The sequence below is a fragment of the Melitaea cinxia genome, chromosome 15 (genome assembly GCF_905220565.1).
Source record: "Melitaea cinxia chromosome 15, ilMelCinx1.1, whole genome shotgun sequence".
NCBI lineage: Eukaryota > Metazoa > Arthropoda > Insecta > Lepidoptera > Nymphalidae > Melitaea > Melitaea cinxia.
The window spans coordinates 944,908-956,919 of record NC_059408.1 but is presented as its reverse complement, the minus strand read 5'-3'; the positions used below and the strand labels follow the sequence as shown (position 1 = coordinate 956,919).

Sequence of the window (12,012 nt, the reverse complement as noted above, 5' to 3'; positions counted from 1 at the left end):
ATTAAATTCCAAGATTTCGACTTAAATCGTTGCAAATAATAAATCTTAGAGTCATAGATACTATTTTTATTTCCTTAATTATAAAATTTATAGAAACAATAATTACACGATGTCAAATTATTTTTATCATATGATCGATTTATTGTATTTTAAGAACTGTTTCATAGTCTGTGGTTGTTTGATATGCACAGGGCACTTTACTCAATCAATGAAATCGTCAATCATGTTAAATAAAGTATGACTTTAATGTAAAATTCTTTACATTTTTTACTATCACATCATTTTTTAATATCAAAAATCGACCGTTCCGACGATGTATCCGCTAGATCGAAATTTTTGATATAACGTAGTGGCACCAATCGTCGACACTTTAAGGAGATAGTGGACTTCTTTATGAAATTAAAGGTCATTTAGTCATCTTTCAACCAAAAGTAACGATTGAGTATGGTAAGGTATATTCTTGATATAAGAATAGGATATAGGAGAAAAAAATCCTAAAAATGGAAAAAGTGTATAAATCTCCAATCATCGACACCGAATCTCCAGTAATCGACACCCCAGTAATCGACAGTTACCAATTACGTATTATTTATGTATGTTCGGGGATAACTCCGTCGTTTATGAACCGATTTTGATAATTCTTTTTTTTTGTTGGAAAGGATATCCATAGTTTGGTGCCATGATAAGGAAAGCAGGATCTGATGATGGGATCCCAGAGAAATCGAGGGAAACTCTCGAAAATCCGCATAACTTTTACTGGGTGTACCGATTTTAATGATTTTTAATTTAATCGAAAGCCGATGTTTATCATGTGGTCACATTTAAATTTCATCGAGATCTGATTACAACTTTTTGAGTAATCTTTGATAATGTGTATTTACTTGACTAATTTTTCGTCTACCTACGTTGTATTACTTGTCGATATAATTGAAGTCGGCTTTTCTTCGTTTGCCTGCAAACACAATTATTCTTTCTGAAGTGTATTAAGCATAAAAAAAAACACAGATTACACACTAACAGACTTATGTAAATTATAATAAAAAGGGTCAATATAATTAACAAACAATTATCAAAAAGTTTCATCATCATCATCATTTCAGCCTATTGCAGTCTACTGCTGGGCATATGCCTCCACAAGTTCGCGCCAAGAATGCTATGCGACTGCAATCTTTTCGCCATTTTTTTTACAGCTTCTAAGGTTTTTTCTAACTGGTTGGGAGTATAATTTTTTCTCGGAACCATCTGTAAGAACCAGTCATCGACACATTATTTCCCAATAATCGACACTTGTCGATTACTGGTCTCTCGACTTTGTTTAGTTTACTTCAAATATCTACCAAATACGCAAAGTAAGAAGAACTATATTCGCTTGTCAAATGAAAAATGTTTTCAAAAAATTATTATCGACCTGTGTCGATTATTGGTAAAAGTCAGTTTATGAAAACCAGTGATCGACACCAACATTATACTAATATCAAAATAAACTTAAACTTTCGTTAGAACAAAAATCGATCTTATAGTTCTTATAATAACCCGTGAAAAACATAAAATCCAAATATGTTAGACTACATTAGTATAATTAATAAAAAAAAAATGTACTCACTTCCTTAAGGATTTCACTAAGAAATGTTGTAATTTTCACCGGTACTCCAGGCGCAATCAGTTGTCACACCGTCATTATCAAAAAAAAGACGGATATCGCTCAAAAGTCACTGGGAGCCAATCAAAAGTGTGCTATCTATGGTACAGTTTTGCTATATTAAGAAATCGTTTTCCTACTCTTATTTTATTGAATCAAAGTATAAAGTGTCGGTTATTGGTTCTTGTCGGTCATTGGTGCCACTACGGTAATGATTTTCTATTCGGTTTAAGCGTTCCATAGCTTAATTGGCTAGAGCACCGACACGGTCAGTCGGAGATGCAGGTTCGATCCCCGCCGGAACGGTCTGTAGTGTGTGAGGAACATGGTGTGAAGTCCCTCATCCACCATTGAAAAGGGAGGATCCTCCGACCAGACGGGTGTTGTGTCTGGCGTGCTAACGCCCCGACGACGGTTGTTTTCGAGTTCTTATATATCAACTCCCGTCTGGCCGGAGGATCCTCCCTAGTGACCCCGACGTGATTCTTCGTACCTCTAAAGTAAACAATTCCGAAACAACACGACCGATAAAATTTGTAATTTTTAAGTTTAAAAAAGGTTTAAAAGAAGTAGACAATAATAAAGTAATTAAAAAATACTTACATATGAAAGGTAACGACATCTTTTAGTAAATTTGACGTGGCAGATCTCTTTTTGCAGAAAAAACAGAACAATTCAGCATTTTTCAAGGACGTTTATTCGATCGCGCAACTAGATTTAGTCTAGTGACCAGTGCGGCTGCAACTAGTTTTATTGTAGGCGTAGAACCATTTGAACTTATACCTTGACAGAGGGGAACGCATGTACATGGCTACTCTCCTCCGTGTTGCTCTATGGCTAAGCCCAACGAGTGAAGCTCAAGTCGAGTCAGCTCGAGTTAGTAAATCGAGTTCACAGATGTTCAATAGGATGCTAGTTTTTAGTTATGGAATTTAAATATCAATAATGTGATTGGAAAAAAACTTATGGTTGTCTTGTTACTATTATAGTTTAATATAATATTTTATAAAACATAAAATAAACCATAATTGTTACTGAAGTTAATGAATGTTATTGTGATAATAAACGGATTTTGATGGAATTTCAGTTATACTAAACTCAAAATAAGTAAAGATGGTCGTTTGTAAGTTTTTTCAAAACGGATACTGCCGCTACGGACAAAGTTGTAGATTTGAACATATTTATGGTACAAAATATTCATATCGAGGTGAGATTCTTAGTTTATTTATCAATATCAAATAAAGATTTGATAATCATTACACAAAACTCTTATCGAATACAAATATTTTTTTGTTATTTTATAAACACATAATAACAAAATGAAAACTCTGGAATTTATATGTAGAACTGAAAAATTATTTTAATATTTATTTCTTGTTCAGCACCTCAAACACAAAATGAAAGTTCCAGTAATGTGGCATCGTCATTATTCAGGAGTGCAGTACAAAATGCTTCAGTACATAACAACGCATCAAACAATTCGACTTTTCAACAAAATCCTCAGATGAGGGTATCTGTTTTCGATAGATTAGGACCACCACAAAATTCTGGAGGTTTTCAGAATAACCAAGCTAAATCAATATTTGCTCAAGCTAATCAGAGTGTGTTTGGACAACCTTCACAGCCCAGAAATGTATTTCAAACTCGGCCAGATCAAGCTAAATCAATATTTGCTCAAGCAACTCAAAATATATTTGGCCCTGCTCAAAGCGGAAATATTTATCAGTCTAAAGACACTGCTGCTAGTGTATTTGCTACTGCAGCTCAAAATTTGCCGAGAGATCCATTTAATCTACAACATAGTTCACCATTTACACAACAAACACAACAAAATGTTTTCCATATATCTGACAAACAGACATCAAACCCGTTTGGTGTTCCTATGAATTTTGACGAAAACAACAATGATGAAGATGTTTATAGTAAGGCGGAGGATTTGTCCAAAAGTGATCTTGAGGCTTTTGAAAGCTTAGAATTTAAATTAGGTTTTATACCCGAACTTCCTCCTCCTAAGAGTCTTTGTGTGTAAATATTTCATATAGTTATTAGTTTTTAAGTGGATAAAATTATGTCAGATTGTTAGTAAATGAAATTGATTGTTGCAAATGTTGAATTCTATTTTTATTTATCATTATCTACAAAGTGGTCTTCCTCCATATTTTGGGAGATATTTGAAACAGACTGGTTAGATGCATTTGTCTAACTTTCCTGCTTATTTATTCCTTAAATTTAAACCTTACTTAAGGAGTTAGAAGCTTTATCAGCCACATTGGTCAACACATTTTTTTTCATACAACTAAGTTGGCAAATGAGCACACAGTCCACCAGATGGTAAGTGATTACCATAGTTTATAGATGTCTGCAAAACCAGAGGCGTCACAAGAGCTATGTCACCCTTGACCGTCACCAGGACCTACCGTTACTTTGGTTGGACCTTACTCACCACAGAAACAACACTATTTGAAAGCAGTATTTAATTAGCTGAGATCTACTATAAGTTTGATGTACTTCCTTGGTCGGGCTGCTCCAGATTTTAAGAGCTGTGCCCTTACCTCAATATACATGTTACACTTGCATTAATTACATTTAGATAAAAAAAAATCTCATATACACAGACATACACATCAGCCTATTGCAGTCTACTGCTGGACATAGGCGTCCACAAGATCGCCCCAAACATTCCGCCCCCAAAATAGCCAGGAATAGGGCTGTCGGAACTATGATCCGAAATTTTAGGCACATACTCATGAGTTTTGCCCATAGTCATGGCTGGCTTTGTGGCACCGAAGACGCTGCCTTCTTCGGACTATGTATTTCAAAGTCAGCATTTGGACGGTTATCCAGCCATCTGTTGGCTTCACCCGAAAAAAAAAATCTCATAAAAATTACAAATATTTATTTATTTATTATTCACAAAATTAAAACTAATTACAATATCTCAATTATCTATTTCCCCTAAGTATATCTGTTTGTCGCTAGATGCTGAGAGTACAATTGGTTCTGAGCGGTGGAAGTGGACGTCGTTGACTGAGCCGTTGTGTCCCGGTAGTTTGTATAGCACACGACGGGAAGTTGTGTCCCAGATGTAAAGGAATCTATCTGCGGAGCCCGCTGCCACCTGGAGTTTAAGAAAAAATATTAATTTTTATTTTCACATAGCTTATAAGGAGTTTTTATATCTCTCAACTGCGCATGAAGACAATGACAGGAAATTTCACAATTTAATATTACAAACCGATTCAGTTTGTAAATCCCACTACTGAGGCCTACTACATAGGCCTCTTTCTTCATGCAGGAGAAGGTCGGAGCTTAATCCACCACGCTGCTCCAGTGCGGATTGGCGGATATATTCCTACTATGAGTAAAGATCGCTTTCAGGTATTTATGATAACTTTGATCGATAGCTTAACGTGCTCTTCGAAGCACGCTGGGGAGATCCACAAGGACAGGCCTCCAATTCGGAAAGAAATATTTACACAAATACAAAGATCCATCCAAACGAAACTACTACACCAGAGCGGTTGCTACACTTAAAATTGGCAGACATATTCTTAGCGTTAGCCTTATTTATTTATTTACTTTTTATTAATTGTTACATATTAGGGCGGACAACTCGAGCAGTGAAGGTGAGCGTTGATGTACATCTCAAAGGGGATCTCCTTAAAGTTTAAGGCTTAAACCTACACCTGGGTCGCAAGTCTTGGCACTGCTCTGAGTTACTCCCTCTGCCACACGATGGATTCGGCACCCGCATGGTGTATCCATCGAATGCAATGAAGTTCGTTTTCCCCTCGTTAACTAATAACTATAGCGCGTTCCGTGCTGCGTTACCCATCTGTTAAGTGATTCCTGTGTCATAATAAATTGTCGATATCATAAATTATGTTTACTTGTGTCAACATTGCCCACTAAAGCCCACAGTAGACCGAGTACTCAGAGACGTTGAGCGAGACAGATCTACCTTCATTTCCTTTCAAGTTTATAGCTTTGTAATTCGAAAAATTGCTGTGTGATTACGGCAGTAAGAATATAGCCAGCCCCTCTCTTCCCGTGGGTGTCGTAAGAGGCGACTAAGGGATAACGCAGTTTCACTACCACCTTGGCACTTAAGAAGCCGACCGATGGTGGGATGTCGATCCAACTGCTGGCTTTGAAACACACAGGCCGAAGATGGGCAGCAGCGTCTTCGGTGCGACAAAGCCAGCCCTGCGGTCATCAACCCGCCTGCCCAGTGTGGTGAATATGGGCAACACACGAGTTTACGCCATTTTTGGCGCGGACTGGTGGAGGCCTATGTCCAGCAGTGGACTTTATTAAGTGATGTGTGAGTGGCTGAAGTGATGATGATGAGTGATGAATTCGAAACATATTAAAACAATATTACAAATTTTATATGACTAGCTCTTATTGTGTGTCGTATTGTATTTGACTAGCTCGTTGGCGCAGTTTGTAGTGTTTTCTGTTCAATAGGTTGTGGGTTCGATTTACGCCTTAGTCTGGGTGTAATATTTGTATTTATATATGTCATATTTCTATCTATTCTTATAAAAAAAGTATTTAGAATAAAAAAAAGTATTAGATTTTTTAGTTTTTCTGTTTGGGCCATGGGGTACACTATGTTGTCACCATGGGGGATACCACATGACCCCGAGCCAGAGTCAACATAAAAAAATATGTCTTAGAAAAATATGTTCTATAGTGGAAGAAAAAATAAATAAGACCTTTAAGAATGGGGTATGGTAGTACAATAAAATCTTATCATAAAAATTTTGTAAATAAGGAGTACCCCTCCTAAACTGACCCCATTGACTAAACAAGTGAGGCCCAACTGGTGTCCCCCAGGCGTTCAATGTGTTAAGTTGCTTACCTAGCTATTTTGTTGATTGTCAGTCTGTAGTGAAATTGAAAAATTAAAAAAGGTTATTTATTTTCATTATTTTTTAACCGACTTCCAAAAAAGGAGGAGGTTCTCAATTCGACTGTATTTTTTTTTTTATGTATGTTACATCAGAACTTTTGACCGGGTAGACCGATTTCGACAAATTTTGTTTTAATCGAAAGGTGGTGTGTGCCAATTGGTCCCATTTAAATTTATTTGAGATCTAACAACTACTTTTCGAGTTATATCTAATAATGCGTTTTTACTTGACGCTTTTTTCGTCGACCTACGTTGTATTATTATACCGCATAACTTTCTACTGGATGTACCGATTTTGATAATTCTTTTTTTGTTGGAAAGGGGATATCCCTAGTTTGGTACCGTGATAAGGAAACCAGGATCTGATGATGGGATCCCAGAGAAATCGAGGGAAACTCTCGAAAATCCGTAATAACTTTTTACTGGGTGTACCGATTTTAATAATTTTTAATTTAATCGAAAGCTGATGTTTATCATATGGTCACATATAAATTTTATCGAGATCTGATACGCGTAGTTGCTTGACTATTTTTTCGTCAATCTACGTAGTATTACTTGTCGATGTAATTGAAGTCGGTTTTTTTTTGTCGTTTGCGAGCAAACACAATTATTGGGTTTTTGTATTTTAAAGTTTTAATTATGGTCGAATTTCGACCGCTGGGCGACCACTAGTAATTTATTAATAAGTGAAGCAAAAACTTTGTATCCCTTTTTACGAAAATTACGCGGACGGCGGAGTATGAAATTTCGCACACTTATAGTTTATATAGAGGAGTGCAGATTATTAATATATATTTTTTTAAATTATGCATAAAAAATTAATCAATAAAAAATATTACACACACTACCATTTATTTGACACACACACACAACATAGTTATAATTACGACTCATCCATCCGCCTTATATATTATAAATAGATTAAGATACATAGAATAAGGTACATAGAATAAGATACAAACTCAGCGTCTGGTCGGCCCCCCTGACATCCGTTGGGCCCAAGACTGTAGTAGTTAAGCAGAGACATTAAAGTCTCCAAATCGGTTACATGTCTTTCATTTTATTTTCTTTAAATTAAGTCAGTTAATAGTTAATTACTATAAATATACAACTATTTCATATGAATAGATTAACATTAAGGTTGTTACCTTAGATCCATCCGGTGACCAGGCACACCTCAGTAAATTCTTCTCAAAGTTATGTTGGTGGCCAGACATCAATTTAACGCATCTCTCAGACGGTGCGAACGGCCTCACGTCCCATATCCTCAGTGTGTTGTCCATTGAATTTGATAGCAAGTATGAACCGTCGTATGATAGTGCCATACCTGGTCACAACAAAAATCAAATGTTTATATAAAGAATTTCTCAGCTAAAACATATTGTTTGGTTCAGAGTTATAATAATGATAAAGATGTGTGTATTTTTTTTTATGTCACTAGGTCGGCAAACAAGCGTACGGCTCACCTGATGGTAAGCGATTACCGTAGCTTATAGACGCCTGCAACACCAGAAGCATCGCAAGCGCGTTGCCGACCCAATCCCCAATCGCCCCAGGAGCTCTGGTCACCTTACTCACCACAGGAACGCAATACTGCTTGAACGCAGTATTATTTAGCTGTGATCTTCTGTAAGGTCGAGGTACTACCCCAGTCGAGCTGCTCCATATTTTTCATTGAAGATTGCATTAATTTATAATAAACACGATTTTGAAGTAAATCTTTACACACGCTTGACTTAGAGAGTAAGCTGGTGAATGTATGACGAGAGCGTTACGAAAAGTGTGATCGGGCGAGGCGAACGGAGCAAGAGAGAGAGGTGCGAGGTCACATTTTCTTTCTCTCTCACTCTCATAGCCAGTTACGTTTCGTATATCTAAGAGAGTGCAGGTCTATTGCTAAAGGAGTTTTAATTTAGTCGTCTGGTCTAAAGCACACTCGTTTTTTTTTAAAGAGTAACTGTAGTCTCTTGCCCATTCTTTCAATCAGAATCAACATTCCACGTCGGTGGTAGCTTCACTTTTAACTATAAAATTAATTATAACTATTTTTTGCAAATTGACGACAAAAGTGATTTTGCAGCCTACTTGAATAAAGTAATTTTTGTCTTTGATGTTTGGAAAGCGGTCATTGCAGTCTATAGTCACTTACAATACTAGGACCACCTGTTGTCAATACAGCGTACCCTAGGAGTTTTGACTGCCTTAGTTATATTAGGGACCACCTGATATGCACAAGGTTTTAATTAAAAAAAAAAAGAAACATCAAAATCGTTATACCCACTAAAAAGTTATGGCGTAACGTACACACAAAAAAAATACAGTCGAATTGAGAACCCCATTTACTTGGTTATTGTTGTACTGTGTATTTGCCGTTTGTTTGTAACTAATAATGTTTTAATGTTATTTGTTATTTCGTTTGCATCTTAGATTTGTATATAAGTTGAAATGTGTTATATTTATAATGAAAACATTAAAAAAAAATATAGTCAAATTAGGAACCTCCTTGTAATAAGTCAGTTAACAATTAACAGACCTACCAGTCACAGTATCTGTATGTCCTTTTATTTTGTATGATATCTGATTATTTCTGATATCCCACACTTTGATCACATTATCAATGCCACCGGATATAATTTTCTCTGCTGTATCATTGAACAGCACTGATGTGACAGGGTATGTACTGTCGAACGAGGCTACGGGGTTCCTCTTCCTCGCATCCCATAACTTTATTGTGTTGTCATCCGATGCTGATACTAGGAGTTCTGGACCTCGTCTTGCTCCTGTAATAATTAAATAACGAGTGTGCTTTAGACCACACGATTGAAGTAAAACTTACAAAGTATACAATATAATTATGTTTAATAAAATTAATATTTGTTAATCGCGTACCATAAATATCTCCCTTTTGATAAAATTTTCTCTTTTTTTCATTGGTTGAGTTATCAAGTCTCCTTGCATTTACTGAGTTGTAAATGTTGTTATTTTTTATTAGAATTTGTAGCCTTTAAGTAGTTGTTACAAAGTTACTATAATTGTTGGTAAACGTTAAGAAGTGAACTAAAATAAAAATAGAAATACCTGATACAGAATTAACAAAGCTAGCATGTCCCTTCAATTTCTTAATTCTGATACCAGTGGGTACATCCCACACGGCCACGGTGTTGTCCGTCGCACACGTGTACAAATGGGCTCCGTCGGGGGAAAAACATAGCTCCATTATAGCTCCCGTATGGCCTTTCATCACCATAACATTATCGCATTGCCCATAGACATTCCAAAGAACTGAAATAATGATACAAAATTGTTTATAGGATTTTATTTTTTGCAAGAAGTAGAGATAGAAGAGTTTTTAGATCAATAAATATTATAATATAAAAATAATATAAAAATAGACATTTTAACTGAAACAGACAGATTGTGTAGTACTATGGCGGTAGATTCCCATTTAATTAAATAAAATAGAAAAATTACGCAAACAAATTAAATAATAAATAATTAATCTGTAAAATGAACATATAAAAGCACCTTGTAAATTTTTTAATTTGATTTGAGTTAAATAGCATCAGTAAAAGTTTAAATGCTTACATATCTGTCGATCAAAACCAGCAGATGCCAAATGTTTTCCTTCAGGGTGAAACTTAGCTGTGAATACTTCTCCTTGGTGACCTTCTAGTAACATAATGGGTGCGTAGAGATTTGATGTTCTCGGCACCTGTATATACAAGAATTTAGGAGATAAAATCAACATATTGTGGGTTCGAATTAGGGCTAGTAAGACTGAATTATAAATTTTAATTAAAAGTTGGCTAGTTAGCGTTTATCTTATGCTAGCGATGAAGAATGGTGATGAATATTTGCAATTTTTTTGGACATGTATATCTGCCATTTCGAGGTAGTACTCATGGTTTATGCTTCAATCCTTCTTCGTAAAATGGTAAGAAACTTTTGAATAAGATAGTTAGGTATTAACAGCCGGTAATATTACGTTATTTGATTCATCTTACCGAGGATGTGACTACAGCCTTTTCTCTCGTACCGACAACTGTTATTTCATGGCGTGTTTTTTTCGCTGGAACCACGGAATATTCTTCCCCTTTTCGTTTTATCTCCATTTCGGGCATTTTTATTTATATTCTATAACAAAATATCTAAATAAACAGCAGTTACTGAATAGGCGAAATGCGGCTTGTTTTGACTTGTGGTTCAACTCTTTAATGTTGTTGTTTTAAAATTTATCCCCAATAGGGAAAGGCAAAGGACTATAATCCATACAGCCTAGTCTGAATTTGTAAGTTTCGTTCTGATATATCAAAAGGCCGGAGCCAAGTCTGAAGTAACTTTATTGTTCTTCTGATTCGATGACTGGTAGAGTAAGGCCGAAACCAAGTCTGAAATTTCATATTTTCGTCTACTCTTCTTTGTCTATAAGTGATAGGCGAGGTCGAAACCAAGTCTGTAATAGGCCGAAGCCTGAAATATCAAAATAAAATTTCACATCCGATGAATGAAGGTCCTGATCCTGTTTCAAATATCATTGATAGTATTGCAAATAAATTCAAATATACTAGTATAGTTATCCAAATTAGTCAATAAATCTTGTGTATTGCGCGGGACATTTTTTGGTCCAGAAGTTGATAACAAGTTGGCTATAAATAAGAGGCGTTCCAGATTAAAAGCGGAGCATTCAAAAAATATGTGATCTAAAGACTGTGTAGAGTTGTTGGTGCAATGTGGGCAAACGGGCGATGAGATGATACGCATACGATTCAAATGTGCATTAAATCTGCAATGTCCAAATCTCAAGCGGCATAGTATTGTATAATATTTTCTGCTTCTATGTTGATGCGATTTAGTAAACCAAGGACTTTTTCCAATATCTTGATTTATCTGAGCATACCAAGATCCTTTTCTTAACAAGGTTTGTCGCCAAAGATCACGCCAATCAGATAGGATTTTTGATTTAATAGCAACTAATAGATCAGTGTATGGTACGGCAACATTCTCATCAACAGGGCTGCCGCTGTCACTGTCAGCAATTGAACGTGCCAGAAAGTCCACATGTTCATTTCCCCTTACTCCTATATGTGAAGGTGTCCACAATAATTTGATGTTGTAGTTTCTTCTGGATAGTTGATAAAGGAGATGTCTTATTTCTAAAATGATGAAGTTTGTATTAGCACTGAATTGATAATTATCTAAAGCCTTTAGAACGCTCATACTGTCAGTAATGATCAGCCAATATTGATTAGTTTGTTTTTTAATGAATTCTAGGGCAGCAGTAATTGCTAGAGCTTCAGCTGTAAATATTGATATCTCCTTTTTCAATCTGACGCCTTGGCCAAACTTCAGATGAGGTACATAATAGGCCATGGAAACATTTATATCATTTTTTGATCCATCTGTGTAAACTTGTTTGAACTTATCAGAGTATTGTGCTATGAGGTTGTAAACTTCC

At 35.8% G+C, this 12,012-nt stretch overlaps 2 protein-coding genes across 2 annotated transcripts; one reads left to right on the top strand and one right to left on the bottom strand.

Annotated features, from left to right (window-relative positions):
- The first annotated feature begins 2,559 nt into the window (after positions 1 to 2,559).
- Positions 2,560 to 3,744, top strand: LOC123660280. Its single transcript, XM_045595375.1, has 2 exons — positions 2,560 to 2,846; positions 3,022 to 3,744. Exons 1-2 carry the CDS (start codon positions 2,753 to 2,755, stop codon positions 3,666 to 3,668), a joined length of 741 nt encoding a protein of 246 aa, XP_045451331.1. The 5' UTR covers positions 2,560 to 2,752; the 3' UTR covers positions 3,669 to 3,744.
- Positions 3,745 to 4,518: 774 nt separating this feature from the next.
- Positions 4,519 to 10,762, bottom strand: LOC123660282 (U5 small nuclear ribonucleoprotein 40 kDa protein). The gene is made up of 6 exons (XM_045595377.1): positions 10,562 to 10,762; positions 10,143 to 10,269; positions 9,636 to 9,839; positions 9,095 to 9,337; positions 7,706 to 7,884; positions 4,519 to 4,757 (listed from the first exon to the last, which is right to left on the bottom strand). Exons 1-6 carry the CDS (start codon positions 10,676 to 10,678, stop codon positions 4,578 to 4,580), a joined length of 1,050 nt encoding a protein of 349 aa, XP_045451333.1. The 5' UTR covers positions 10,679 to 10,762; the 3' UTR covers positions 4,519 to 4,577.
- Positions 10,763 to 12,012: the final 1,250 nt, after the last annotated feature.